The sequence below is a fragment of the Eschrichtius robustus genome, chromosome 16, assembly GCF_028021215.1.
Source record: "Eschrichtius robustus isolate mEscRob2 chromosome 16, mEscRob2.pri, whole genome shotgun sequence".
Classification (NCBI taxonomy): domain Eukaryota; kingdom Metazoa; phylum Chordata; class Mammalia; order Artiodactyla; family Eschrichtiidae; genus Eschrichtius; species Eschrichtius robustus.
Genome location: NC_090839.1, coordinates 14,042,575 through 14,058,122, shown reverse-complemented (window position 1 = coordinate 14,058,122; position 15,548 = coordinate 14,042,575). Strand labels below are relative to the sequence as shown.

The window sequence follows — 15,548 nt, the reverse complement described above, 5'->3', positions numbered from 1 at the left end:
AAGGAAAATAAATACAAAAGGGTGATCATCTACAGGGAGCAAGAAAACAACGAACAGCCGAGTCGCACGAGGGCCACTCTGTCGCCAGGCTGCCCACCTCGGACACGTGAATCCTGGCACCTCTGCTTCCTAACTAACTCTGGGGATCCTGGGCAGATCATGTCCAGGGCACCTCTCAGAGCCTCGTGTCCTTATCTGTATAATGGGCCCATCACTCCTACACCGGACAGCTGCATAGACGCCAGGGCTTGTCTCAAACCCCCGCACTGCCTCTCCTGCTGTGTCACCGTGGGCAAGCCACTTAACCTCTCTGTGCCTCTGCATTGTCATCCATCACATGGGGATGGGGACAGTGACGCCTCGAAGTTTGCTTGAGGATGAAATGAGTAATACCTGGTCCCTAAGAAGACCTTTGTAAGAAGGCTGTACAAAGTGAGTTCTTGATTAGCGGTTATTAGTCACCTCAATCCTGGGTCCTCACCAAGTGTCTTTTCTTTCTTTCCTTCTTCCGTGCGTGCAGGGAAGGAGAGCTGCTTTGAGAGGATAATGCAGAGATTCGGCAGAAAAGCCGTCTACATCGTGATTGGCGATGGCGTGGAAGAGGAGCAGGGGGCGAAAAAGGTATTCACTCCGTCCGTCTGTCCGGCTGCTTTTTCCTCCTCTCTTGAGCCTGTCTGTCTCCTTCCCAGGCTCTTTGCTCGCCCGTCCCCTCCCATTTGGAAATCGCAGAAGCATCCTGAGTAATTTCCTGCAAATCCCCCTCCGGGCCTTTGGCTGCCACCCCGGTAGCCCTGCATTGTTTCTGGGACAACTGCTTGGGAGCCGAGAGACCCTCTGTCAGGGCAGGCTGGTCGGGGGGCTGGTGCATGTGTGTGTGTGTGTGTTTTATTTAATGCGTACTGATCATATGTTCCAGGAACCCTTCCCAGTTAATAAAGACAGCATTAAGCTAATGAAAAAGAAAATCCTGCATTTGTGATCTCAGGCCCATGAGGAGAGGGGCAGGGGGGTTCTGGTGGCCACAGCTCTGTTCTTGGAAAAGAAACAGCTGCCAAAGCCCTGGATCTGGACCTGTCAACAGCATCCCAGAGAGCCTGCCACCCGCCACCCAGAGAGGCCTGGGAAGCAGATGGTTAATGTCACAGAGCTTAATTTGGGGGACGTGGTTTCCCCCGTCCTGTCCCCAGAAACAGATTCAAAGGAAATGCAAAAATGTTTAGGGGTCTCAGCGGATGGAACTCATGAGAAGACGGAGGGCCCCGAGGGCCCCGAGAGAGGGGTGCTTAGAAGGCTTTGCATATACTGTTCCATCCACCTGGAAGGCTCCTCCGCTTTCCCAGCTCTCCCGGACTCATCCTTTCAGCCTCAGCAACACTTCCAGAGGGAAGAATTCTCTCACCAGCTCCCACTCCAGCTCAGTCAGGCCTGCCTGCAACTCCCTGCCCCAGCTGTCCCTATTCCTTCTCCAGGGCATTATCCCCTCCTGTCATGAAAGAATTACCTGTGTGATGATTGGTGGCTTCATCACCGACTCTCCAGCTGGTGTGTAAGCTCCATTAGCTGAGCACCTACTGTGTGCCAGCTACTGTTGCAGGCGCTGGGCGTCCTGCAGTGAGCAGAACAGACAGGGCTCTCAGCCCTCGCTCAGCTCACAGCCTGGGAACGAGCAATCAACCCCTAAGTGTAACATGCGTGTCAGATGATGACCAGAGCTTTGGCGAAAAATAAAGCAGAGAATGGGGAGCAGAGGAGATTCTAAGAGAGGGACAGGCTACATGTGTACGTGGTGGTCAAGCCTGCCTCTCTGCGAGGTGACTGCTGAGCAAAGACGGGAGGAGGGAGAGCGAGTGAGCCAAGTGAGTATCAGAGGGAGGGAGTTCCCGGAGAGGAACCAAGCAGCTCAGAGGTCGCAAGCCTGGAGCATCCTGCAGGGAGCTGGCATAGCTGCTGGCTGCGCAATGCACCAGGCGAGTGGGGAGGGGCAGGAGGTGCAGTCAGGGAGGTGCCTGGGGCCTTTGGAGGGACTTCAGCTTTTACCCTGAGCACTTCTTTTTAAAGCATATTTCTTAAACTTTAAAAATGAATCGATTCAGAGGAAAAAATATTAAGTAAATAGTAGGGGTGATACACCAGAATATGACCAAAACAGTAGCGTGAATCATCACATGAATCCAGCACCAGTGTGCCAGGTCAAGAGCATGGTCTCTGGTGAGACTACTTGAAGCCCACTGCCAGGATGGAAGGGGGATTCTAGAGCCCCTCTTCCAAGTTCAGATCTAATAGAAAATAACCTCTGCCCTAAGCATGTGACAGCGATCAAAATAAACTCTGCTTCTTTCTATCAAAGTTGGGTTGAGAACCCACTTTGCTTCTATCAAAGTTGGGTAGAGAACCCGCTTAGGCCCGTGGCCGCGGGCACCCCCCCCCCCACATGCCCTCCGGTTCTCACCTGGAGAATGACAGGGACATCCATGGAGCAGTGGCTGCCATTCACCCACCTTCTCACCAGTCAAAGGACGTTTCTTAGGGCAGCGTAGCAGATGTTTTGAAATGACGGTTTACTCTCCTGCAATGAAATACTAATGGATAATAAAACCTCCTTATAACCGTAACGTCCAGGAGATCAACATCCGATGATACATCAAAGAGAAATAAGGGAAAGTCATTTATACTCACAGTAACGTGTGCTTCAGTATGTGAACATTTGAGCACAAAAATCTCACACCCAAATGTGCCATCACTGAGGATGTGAGCCGGCAAACACAGGGGACACAGGTGTGCGGTCTTGGCCATTCACGAAGCCAGCGAGGTGCCGCAGCTGTCACGTGACTGCTCCAAACTGCGAAGCAACCCACGGGAAGGTTCTGAATAAAACAAATAGACTTCCCCAGTTGACACGGTAATTGCAGCCCTGGGAAAGTCGGGTTTTATTAAAAGCATGAGAAAAATGCTCTATTTATATGTGACAAGTAAAGTGGAGTTAAGGGTCTACACTCAGGTTATTAAGAACGGGTTTGTGCTTACTTAAATATCTGGAAGGACATCTGAAGGTCATTCAAGGTGGAAGGTGTGTGGGATGAGGCAGGAGACCTGCCCCCACCTGCAGTGCCCCCAAATCAGGACGACAGTCAAAAATCACACCCCTAGAAATTGCCAAGTCACCCCTAACGGGCGGGCTTCTCCTTTGAGACCTGCTGGTCTGGGGTCGCCCTCGCATAGGGGGCCAGGAGGAAGGGGAGCTGACGGAAGTGCCTCCTCAAGTTCTGTGTCCCGGGCGCCTCCCTCACCTCACCCTACAGCCGCCCTGCTCTCACAGAAACAGGTGACCAGGGGAGCGCATTTTGCTCTAAATCCTAGCTCTGCCACTGTTGGCTGTGTGGCCTTCAGCAGATGGCAACCCTCTCTGAGCTGCCTTTTTAATCTGTCACACTTGCTGAGAACAGGCGCATGGGGCCCAGCAGAGAAACCATGCCTAGTCAGCCCTCAATAGCCCGAAGCTGTGTGATTACTACTCCCCAGGGCCAGGGGAGGGGAGAAGGCTAAATCCACCTTCAGAAATTCAGAGGAGGTTCTCTCTCCTGGGGAGCCAGCAGAAAAAGAAAACAAGGATGCCAGTTTTCACATAACATGAAAACTCACCGAAATCTCTTGTTTGCTCCAAGTCCACAGGAGAAGCACGTTGCTACGACCCGGCTGAGGGTGTGGACGGGGTGGGCTCCAGCGGGGCCAGGGCTGCCCAGGTTCTGTGGAGTTTGCATTGCCAGAGATGCCAGACAGCAGCTTAAACAGTGGAGAGCTTTCTTCATCTCTCGTTAGCTGCCCAGACAGCTGGGACAGCACCAGGGACCCGGGCCCCTTCTATCTTGCTGTTCTGCCAGTCCCAGTACTGCTCTTTCCACAAAGTCCAAGACGGCTCCTCACCACGCCCACGTCTGCACTCTCAGCCACCAGGAAGAAAAGGGGAAGGACTCCTCTTCATTTTAAGAGCACAGCTGATATAGGTCAACATCACTGCTGCTCAGACCCCATCGGCCAGATTTGAGTCACATGATCACACCTTGCCACAAAGGTAGCTGGGAGATGTACCCTTTATTCTCAGCTGCCAAGTTCCTAGCAAAAGAAAAGAAAAAAAAAAAAAAAAGCGCTCTCTGAGAGAGAGAGAGGGAAGAAAGGGTGTTGGGAGCCAGCTGGCAGTCTCCAGCCGAGCTGACATGTGGCAGGGCGGTAACTGGCACCCTACTTAACCCCAGGCCTTAACCACTACTCTTTATTACTGACATCATCATTTTATTTAATCCTCCAACCCCCTCCCCCTGCGAAGTGGGTACCATTCTGCTTCATTTTATAGAGAACATGTTTCAGACTCAGAGAGGTTCATTAATTTACCTAAGGTCACACAGCTGGTACATGAAAACTGCTGTGTGTTTTGCTCCAAACGCCTGGCAGGAAGGAGGTGGACTTAGGAGTTTCAAACACTGTCAGTCTGCACCCCTGACCTGGTCAGAAGAGAGTGGAGTCCACCAAAGAAGACTGGGGCACACACCCCATGCACCAAGCTCCCCTCAGAACCCCCGCAGTGTCTGAAGCAGCAGCCCCAGCCCATTAGTGAGAAAGCCTGTGCACCAGCAGCTCTCCCGGCCTGATGGATGGGACTCATTAGCCCAGGCCACTGGACGCCTGAGCAGCATGAAATACGGCGACAGGACGAGGGGCTTCAACTGTTTCTGCTGACAGTGTTGTTAATATCTCCATTTTAGTGGGTCATTTGTCTCCCCCTCTCCACAAGTGATAAATCTACCTACGCTCTGGAGCCACCAGGCCTGGGAGGGAGATGGCTGAGATAGTCTCTTCCCCTTTGCTCATTTCCTCCCAGAAAAAAATGAATTACACTCTTTGAAGAGGGACTGGATTGGCCAGGTGGTGACCAGCATCCATCTTTGCAGAGAATGAAAGGCTTGGCCGGGGTGAGGGGAGGGTGGGGGAGCTGAAAGGCATTAAAGAGCTGGCATATGTTGCCCATGATGGATAGTCTTCTGCTTCCTTTGGGCAAAAGAGAAAAAGATGTGTCCATTGAGGGCTTTGCTTGAGAAACTCACCTTCCTGTCTTTCCTCCCTCCCTTCCTCTTTTCATTCCTTCCACGAATATTTATTAAGCGCCCACTATGTGCCAGGAGCCATGCAAGGCAGCAGTGAATATGACATTTCGAGCTCAAACCCTCCTCAAGGCCTTTTGCACTTGCTGTCTTCTACCTCGACTACCTCCCCACACGTTTGCATGGCTCCCTCCTTTGTGTTCTCTGGGTCCTGCTTAAATGTCACCCCCCTAGAGAGGCCTTCCCTGACCCAACTATCAAAAGTGCAGAGCCCCCAGAGACAGGAAAGGGTCGTTGTGCTCCTGGAACCAAAAGGACACCTGTATAGTTTCTACCCTGTGGGCATAGAACCTCAAGGGGCAGCAGAACTACCACAAGAACTTGGGGCATCCATATGTTCATCACCTTCTGTTCACTCAGTAAATAATTGAAGGTCAATGACTGTCTTGAGGAGGCTCAGTATCTTGTAGCTGCAGGTAGCAGAAAACCTATGTAATGAGGACTTAAACATTTGCTCACCTAACAAGATTAGAAGTAGGAACTAACGCAATATTGTAAAACAACTATACTCCAATTTAAAAAAAAAAAAAGATTACAAGTAGGTGTATCCTAGGTTGTTTCCATGGGTCTAAAAATTCACCAAGCATCCCTTTCCATCATTTTGCTCTACCTTTCTAACCATCTTTGGCATTTTCTTTTCTGATATTTTGCCTCATGATCCCAAAGCAGCTGCCACGGCTCCAGACATCACATACTAACATGTCAGCATCCAAATAAAAAGGGCAAGTAAGGAGGAAGGAGTTCTCCTCAGGTGCCCCTCTCTAATCATGGAGGAAAACCTTTCCCAGAAGCCCCCAGCCAACTTCCTCATTGGCTTCAACGGGTCACAAGTCAGAAGGATACAGGACAAACCCCTGGTTAACAAGGCTGGGGTTGTCATCACTTGCTTAGACAATCATAACTCATCCCCTACCTCTCGGGCACGGCGCTGCCAAATTCTGGGTTCCGGAAGTAGGAAGAAGGGAGGATGGCTGTTGGACAGGCAACAACTTTAGTCAACGGTCACATTTTCCTGTGATAAACAGGCAGTCAAGTTTTTTCTCTGGAGTCAGACAGACCTCTCTGTGCCTCAGTCTCCTCATCTGTAATATAAGATACACATAGTATACAGCAAGTATTATCCCCATTTTACAGACAAGCACCAAAGTAAATTATTTAAGATCACCCAGCTAATGGTGGTAGAACAGAGCTTTGCAAAAGGGCACTGAAACATTTAACCCTCACGCTATGGAAGTATCAATATTTTGCAAATTTTTCTCTCCACATGAGTGATTTCTTTCCATAATCAGCATAACACTTCTTTTACACCAATTACAACTTTTGCTGTATCTGCATGCTGCCTGTACTGTTACCTACTTAATGTTTCCCTTTCAATAGATGCACTTATGTTTAAAATTGAAAACTTGATAGCATGACAATAACACAGAGCAAGCCATAACCTGCTGTAAAGAAAAGGAAAAGATAAAAAAGACTCTCTGGGACCAGCCCTATCTGTTCAAATGGAGATTAGTGAGAGTTAGAGAGGGGTTGAGGACACAGTAGCATCTAGTCAAGACTTTCTATCTGAAGTAGCAGGATTGAGAACACATTTTTAAAACGGAATAGCTCTCTCGCTGTGTGATTTAATTCCATGTCAGCATGCTGCCTAAGACCACGCTGGTCCCAACAGAGGAGAGAGGGTCAAACAGTCCACATGTCGGACACTGCAGGATAAGCCAATCAGAATAGGCTCAGGTGGGGGGGCGGGGGGGGGGGGAACTGGGGGATTGGGATTGACATATATACAGTACTATGTATAAAATATCAATAGATAACTAATGAGAACCTACTGTACAGCACAGGGAACTCTACTCAGTGCTCTGTGGTGACCTAAATGGGAAGGAAAAAGGGGGTTATATGTATACGTATAGCTGATTCACTTTGCTGTACAGCAGAAACTAACACATTGTAAAGCAACTATACTCCAATCAAAATTAAAAATAAGTAAATAAATAATTTTTTTAAAAAAAAACAGACTCAGAAGGAATAGAAAGGATGCCTGACCACGTAGGGGTCCACCAACGATGTTCTGTGCTCCCGGTTTGGGAAATGCCCACGTGCTACACTGACTCAGTGTGAATTCTCCTAAGGCTCTAACCATGGGCGTGGGATCCGGGGGTGCTGTGGGAAGCACCGCGCAGAGCCGTAACCGTGTGGCTGGTGTTCTGTGTTCCAGCACAACATGCCTTTCTGGCGGATATCCTGCCACGCGGACTTGGAGGCGCTGAGGCACGCCCTGGAGCTGGAGTATTTATAGCAGAACCCGCAGCCTCGCCACCTGCCATCAGAGAGGCAGCCCACCCGCCCAGGCCCCCGGTTTTCCCCACCTCCCCTGCCAGATGCTAGACACCAGGCAGGGTCCCTCCCGCCAAGAGGACGTGTCCGGTGACCATCTCAGAAGCTGTCCTTTCAGTTCCAACGCGGGTCCAGAGAAACACAGTACCCAGCAGTGGCTTTGGAATATTTAACTTTGGGGAAAAGGGCTGGCTCTGAGTCCAGACTTTTCTGCAAGGCTCACAAGCAAGGAATTCCTGATTCGGGGGAGGGCTGGTGATGAGGAGGGGACAGGCTCTTTTTTTTCTCCACTTTAATTTATGGACTAATCTCATTACTCTGGTATTACGCTCTTGTACCTGTGTTGTTGGTTTTTGTTTTCTCAGCTGGCATGTGGGGCAGTGCACAGCTCTAATTTAAGCCTCTCTGCTCTGAGTTGTGCTTTGAGGGGACAATCATTCTTTGAACAGAGGGAGGCGATTCGGGGCTGTGGGGGAGACTATTGCTTATTTTTGTTTTTAAGAACGTAACCTGATGTCATGTGGACAGTGCACGTGCCTTATGCTGCCATCTTGTTTTCTAGGAAGAGGGGACCCTGGGGAGGAGGCAGTACTTTGTGACGGAAAAAGGCATTAAATAAAACCACGTTTACATTTTGAAGTGGGGTAGAGTGTCACTACTTTATTACTGCTTTTGAGGCTTCTGAATGTGTTGTTGTTTTCCAAAACCTTTTCAGTTACGGAAGTATAAAATCCAACTCAAACTGCCTTAAGCAAAAGAAAAAAGAAAATCGTCTCCAGGAACTTTGGGTGATACTGTCTTCAGCCATAGCTGGATCCAGGTGATCAAGTGACTTTCTCCTGTGTGGTTTTTTGTTGTTGTTTTTTTTAATAAAAGCCCCACTCTTTCTTTTTTCTTTTTATTTATTTATTTATTTTTGGCTGCATTGGGTCTTCGTTGCTGTGCGCAGGCTTTCTCTAGTTGCAGCGAGCAGGCGCCACTCTTCGCTGCGGTGTGTGGGCTTCTCTTGTTGCAGAGCACGGGCTCTAGGCTTGCGGGCTTCAGTAGTTGCAGCACGCGGGCACAGTCATTGTGGCGCACGGGCTTAGTTGCTCCGCGGCATGTGGGATCTTCCCGGACCAGGGCTCGAACCCATGTCCCCTGCATTGACCGGCGGATTCTTAACCACTGCGCCACCAGGGAAGCCCTCCTGTGTGGTTTTACTTCTCGGGCAGGCTCTTCCCTGTGTGGCAAAGATGGCTCCAAGAATCTTTCGGCAAAACCATACCAGCAGAAAGAGAGCACTTTCTGCACAGGGGTTCTAGCAAAAGCCCCAAGATTGTGTCAAACCTGAGTCATGAGCTGCCCATGGAGCTGGATAGGGTTCAATCTCTCATGAGCAGAAAGCTGGGGAGAGCTTGTCCCCCAAAGGAGGAATCAGTGAGCTACTACTAAAAGAACTGGGGAAAATGGGGGTTGGGATGGAAACTAGAACTGACCTCCATGCCATTGGTAGGACTTTATTTTCCAGCGGATGAGCCAAGGATCCAGTGTAGGGAACAGGGAGGGACATCTGGAGAAGTTCCAAGGACATCTTGAGCTCTGTTGCTGCCCACAGAGTTCCAAGTAGGGCCTCGATCCGTTTGATTGGATGCTAAGCATAAGTATAGGCTTCTCCCTCTATTTATGTTGGTGAAATCCAGGGTCACCAATTGGCTGGCATCCGTGTCAGTGGAGATGGGAGATGACTTGATGGATGATTGGAGTCTCAGAGCTAGAATCTGATAGATGGAAAGTCATCACCAAGGGTGAGACAGACTCCCTGGCTAGGCTCTGAGCTCCCTGGGGGCAGGTGCTGTTGGTTTCATCTCTGTATTCCCCCAAATCAAGCATGAGTGTCGTTCTTGGAATCAATCTACAGAGTGGATACTGACATAAATTGGAATCCCATTATAGATGACGTGGAAGGAAGGATGAAAGTATAATTGGAATCATTGTTAGGTAATTGGGTGAATGGATATTTGTAAAAATGGCTGAATAGATGTCTAAACAGGTGGGTGGATGGATGGTTGGTTAGGTGACTGGATGCTTGAGTGATTTGAAGGTGGATGTTTAGCAAGGTGATTGGAGAACAGAAGAATAAATGGATGGATAATTGTTGGGATGACTAGATGGATAGCTATATAGATTATGAGTGGATGGATGACTGAATTGAAGACTGAATGGTTGTATGGTGAGATGAATGGATAGGTGGTTGTTTGGATGAGTGAATGGTTGCATGGCTTTATGGAAAGATGGACAGATGGTTAGGAGGGTGAGTGAGTGGCTAAATGGATGGATGGATGTTTGAGTAGTTGGATGGAACGACTGATGGTTGATGGGTGATTGATAGTAATACTGTGATGGCTGGATATGTGGGCACAAGAATGGTGTAATAGATGGATGGATGTTTAAATGGAGGTAAAGAATCCCTAGAGTTAGTTGCCTAGAACATGTGGGTCCACCTCACTATTATTTGCCTACTTAGATTTTTTGTAATGAGTGGAGGAGTTTTACTGGATGAATTGACTTCTGGCTGGAGTAGAGAAAGGAACTGGAGCAGAACCTCCCAGGGAGTCAGCCATGTGAATGCTCCTGGATCCTCCCTGTCTCCCCATTGCTTGGTACCCCTGCCACTCAGGCACCCACTTGTAATCATGCACTATCCAGCCCTCCCTTTCTGCCACCATCAAAACCTGCTGTCAGAAAAAATTCTGCTTAGGGAGATTGGTTCAAGATGGCAGAGTAGAAGGACGTGCGCTCACTCCCTCTTGCAATAGCACCGGAATCACAACTAACTGCTGAACAATCATCGGCAGGAAGACACTGGAACTCAACAAAAAAGATACCCCACATCCAAAGACAAAGGAGAAGCCACAGTGAGACGGTAGGAGGGGCGCAATCACAATAAAATCAAATCCCATAACTGCTGGGTGGGTGACTCAAAAACTGGAGAACACTTATACCACAGAAGTCCACCCACTAGAGTGAAGGTTCTGAGCCCCACATCAGGCTTCCCAACCGGGGGGTCCAGCAATGGGAGGAGGAATTCCTAGAGAATCAGACTTTCAAGGCTAGTGGGATTTGATTGCAGGACTTCGACAGGACTGGGGGAAACAGAGACTTCACTCTTGGAGGGCACACACAAAGTAGTGTGCGCACTGGGACCCAGGGGAAGGAGCAGTGACCCCATAGAGACTGAACCAGACCTACCTGCTAGTGTTGGAGGGTCTCCTGCAGAGATGGGGAGTGGCTGTGGCTCACTGTGAGGACAAGGACACTGGCAGCAGAAGTTCTGGTAAGTAAGCCTTGGCATGAGCCCTCCCACAGTCTGCCATCAGCCCCACTAAAGAGCCGGGTAGGCTCCAGTGTTGGGTCACCTCAGGCCAAACAACCAACACGGAGGGGACCCAGCCCCACCCATCAGCAGACAAGCAGATTAAAGTTTTACTGAGCTCTGCCCACCAGAGCAACAGCCAGCTCTACCCACCACCAGTCCCTCCCATCAGGAAACGTGCACAAGCCTCTTAGATAGCCTCATCCACCAGAGGGCAGACAGCAGAAGCAAGAAGAACTACAATCCTGCAGCCTGTGGAACAAAAACCACATTCACAGAAAGACAAGATGAAAAGGCAGAGGGCTATGTACCAGATGAAGGAACAAGATAAAACCACAGAAAAACAACCAAACGAAGTGGAGATAGGCAACCTTCCAGAAAAAGAATTCAGAATAATGATAGTGAAGATGATCCAGGACCTCGGAAAAAGAATGGAGGTAAAGATCGCGAAGATGCAAGAAATGTTCAATAAAGACCTAGAAGAATTAAAGAACAAACAAACAGAGATGAACAACACAATAACTGAAATGAAAAATACACTAGACGGAATCAATAGCAGAATAACTGAGGCAGAAGAACGGATAAGTGACCCAGAAGACAGAATGGTGGAATTCACTGCTGTGGAACAGAATAAAGAATGAAAAGAAATGAAGACAGCCTAAGAGACCTCTGGGACAACATTAAACGTAACAGGGCTTCCCTGGTGGCGCAGTGGTTGAGAATCTGCCTGCCAATGCAGGGGACACGGGTTCGAGCCCTGGTCTGGGAAGATCTCACATGCCGTGGAGCAACTGGGCCCGTGAGCCACAATTACTGAGCCTGCGCGTCTGGAGCCTGTGCTCCGCAACAAGAGAGGCCGCGATAGTGAGAGGCCTGTGCACCGTGATGAAGAGTGGCCCCCACTTGCCGCAACTAGAGAAAGCCCTTGCACAGAAACGAAGACCCAACACAGCCATAAATAAATAAATAAATAAATAAAAATTTTAAAAATATTCTCTAAAAAAAAAAAAAAAAGTAACAACATTCGCATTATAGGGGCCCCAGAAGGAGAAAAGAGAGAGAAAGAACCCGAGAAAATATTTGAAGAGATTATAGTCGAAAACTACCCTAACATGGGAAAGGAAATAGCCACCCAAGTCCAGGAAGCGCAGAGAGTCCCATACAGGACAAACCCAAGGAGAAACACGCCGAGACACATAGTTACCAAATTGGCAAAAATTAAAGACAAAGAAAAATTATTGAAAGCAGCAAGGGAAAAAGGACAAATAACAGACAAGGGAACTCCCATAAGGTTAACAGCTGATTTCTCAGCAGAAACTCTACAAGCCAGAAGGGAGTGGCATGACATATTTAAAGTGATGAAAGGGAAGAACCTACAACCAAGATTACTCTACCCGGCAAGGATCTCATTCAGATTTGATGGAGAAATCAAAAGCTTTACAGACAAGCAAAAGCTAAGAGAATTCAGCACCACCAAACCAGCTCTACAACAAATGCTAAAGGAACTTCTCTAAGTGGGAAACACAAGAGAAGAAAAGGACCTACAAAAACAAACCCATAACAATTAAGAAAATGGTAATAGGAACACACACATCAATAATTACCTTAAACATGAATGGATTAAATGCTCCAGCCAAAAGACACAGGCTCGCTGAATGGATACAAAAACAAGACCCATATATATGCTGTCTACAAGAGACCCACTTCAGACCTAGGGACACATACAGACTGAAAGTGAGGGGATGGAAAAAGATATTCCATGCAAATGGAAATCAAAAGAAAGCTGGAGTAGCAATACTCATATCAGATAAAATAGATTTTAAAATAAAGAATGTTACAAGAGAAAAGGAAGGACACTACATAATGATCAAGGGATCAATCCAAAAAGAAAATATAATAATTATAAGTATATATGCTCCCAACATAGGAGCACCTCAATACAGAAGGCAACTGCTAACAGCTATAAAAGAGGAAATCGACAGTAACACAATAATAGTGGGGGACTTTAACACCTCACTTACACCAGTGAACAGATCGTCCAGACATAAAATTAATACGGAAACACAAGGTTTAAATGACACAATAGACCAGATAGATTTAATTGATATTTAGAGGACACTCCATTCAAAAACAGCAGATTACACTTTCTTATCAAGTGCACATGGAACATTCTCCAGGATAGATCACATCTTGGGTCACAAATCAAGCCTCAGTAAATTTAAGAAAATTGAAATCATATCAAGCATCTTTTCTGACCACAATGCTGTGAGATTAGAAATCAGTTACAGGGAAAAAAATGTAAGAAACACAAACACATGGGGGCTAAACAATACATTACTAAATAACCAAGAGATCACTAAAGAAATCAAAGAGGAAATCAAAAAATACTTAGAGACAAATGACAATGAAAACACAATGATCCAAAACCTATAGGATGCAGCAAAAGCAGTTCTAAGAGGGAAGTTTATAGCAATACAAGCCTACCTCAAGAAACAAGAAAAATCTCAAATAAACAATCTAACCTTACACCTAAAGGAACTAGAGAAAGAAGAACAAACAAAACCCAAAGTTAGTAGAAGGAAAGAAATCATAAAGAGCAGAGCAGAAATAAATGAAATAGAAACAAAGAAAACAATAGCAAAGATCAATAAAACTAAAAGCTGGTTCTTTGAGAAGACAAACAAACAAAATTGATAAACCATTAGCCAGACTCATCAAGAAAAAGAGGAAGAGGACTCAAATCAATAAAATCAGAAATGGAAAAGGAGAAGTTGCAACAGACACCACAGAAATACAAAGCATCCTAAGAGACTACTACAAGCAACTCTATGCCAATAAAATGGACAACCTGGAAGAAATGGACAAATTCTTACAAAGGTATAACCTTACAAGACTGAACCAAAAAGAAATAGAAAATATGAACAGACCAATCACAAGTGATGAAATTGAAGCTGTGATTAAAAATCTTCCAACAAACAAAAGTCCAGGACCAGATGGCTTCACAGGTGAATTCTATCAAACATTTACAGAAGAGGTAACACCCATCCTTCTCAAACTCTTCCAAAACATTGCAGAGGAAGGAACACTCCCAAACTCATTCTGTGAGGCCACCATCACCCTGATACCAAAACCAGACAAAGATACTACCAAAAAAGAAAATTACAGACCAATATCACTGATGAAGATAGATGCAAAAATCCTCAACAAAATACTAGCGAACAGAATCCAACACCACGTTAAAAGGATCATACACCATGATCAAGTGGGGTTTAACCCAGGGATGCAAGGATTCTTCAATATACGCAAATCAATCAATGTGATACACCATATTAACAGATTGAAGAATAAAAACCATATGAGCATCTTAATAGATGCAGAAAAAGCTTTGGACAAAATTCAACACCCATTTATGATAAAAACGCTCCAGAAAGTGGGCATAGAGGGAAACTACCTCAACATAATAAAGGCCATATACGACAAACCCAAAGCAAACATCATTGTCAATGGTGAAAAACTGAAAGCATTTCCTCTAAGATCAGGAACAAGATAAGGATGTCCACTCTCACCACTATTATTCAACATAGTTTTGGAAGTCCTAGCCATGGCAATCAGAGAAGAAAAAGAAATAAAAGGAATACAAACCGGAAAAGAAGAAGTAAAACTGTCACTGTTTGTAGATGACATAATACTATACATAGAGAATTCTAAAGATGCCACCAGAAAACTACTAGAGCTAATCAATGAATTTGGTAAATTTGCAGGATACAAAATTAATGCACAGAAATCTCTTGCGTTCCTATACACTAATGATAAAAAATCTGAAAGAGAAATTAAGGAAACACTCCCATTTACCATTGCAACAAAAAGAATAAAATACCTAGGAATAGAGCTTCCCTGGTGGCGCAGTGGTTGAGAATCTGCCTGCTAATGCAGGGGACACGGCTTCGAGCCCTGGTCTGGGAAGATCCCACATGCCGCGGAGCAACTAGGCCCGTGAGCCACAACTACTGAGCCTGCGCGTCTGGAGCCTGTGCTCCGCAACAAGAGAGGCCACGATAGTGAGAGGCCCACGCACCGCGATGAAGAGTGGCCCCTGCTTGCCGCAACTAGAGAAAGCCCTCGCACAGAAATGAAGACCCAACACAGCCAAAAAAATAAATAAATAAAGTAAAAATTAAAATTAAGAAAAAAAAATACCTAGGAATAAACCTACCTAGGGAGACAAAAGACCTGTATGCAGAAAACTATGACACTGATGAAAGAAATTAAAGATGATACAAACAGATGGAGAGATATACCATGTTCTTGGATTGGAAGAATCAACATTGTGAAAATGACTAAACTACCCAAAGCAATCTACAGATTCAATGCAATCCCTATCAAATTACCAATGGCATTTTTTACAGAACTAGAACAAAAAAATCTTAAAATTTGTATGGAGACACAAAAGACCCTGAATAGCCAAAGCGGTCTTGAGGGAAAAAAATGGAGCTGGAGGAATCAGACTCCCTGACTTCAGACTATACTACAAAGCTACAGTAATCAAGACAATATGGTACTGGCACAAAAACAGAGATATAGGTCAATGGAACAGGATAGAAAGCCCAGAGATAAACCCACGCACCTATGACCAACTAATCTATGACAAAGGAGGCAAGGATATACAATGGATAAAAGACAGTCTCTTCAATAAGTGGTGCTGGGAA

General features: G+C 46.4%; 1 protein-coding gene across 2 annotated transcripts in view; it reads left to right on the top strand.

Moving 5' to 3' along the window:
* EYA2 (EYA transcriptional coactivator and phosphatase 2) overlaps nt 1-7,449 on the top strand; it is a 179,049-nt gene extending 171,600 nt beyond the window's left edge. For both annotated transcript variants that reach the window (XM_068565671.1, XM_068565670.1), the window contains 2 exons: nt 521-621; nt 7,369-7,449. In XM_068565671.1, the coding sequence (XP_068421772.1) occupies nt 521-621; nt 7,369-7,449 (182 nt within the window). The remainder of the gene's footprint in view (nt 1-520; nt 622-7,368) is intronic.
* The last annotated feature ends 8,099 nt before the right edge of the window (nt 7,450-15,548 follow it).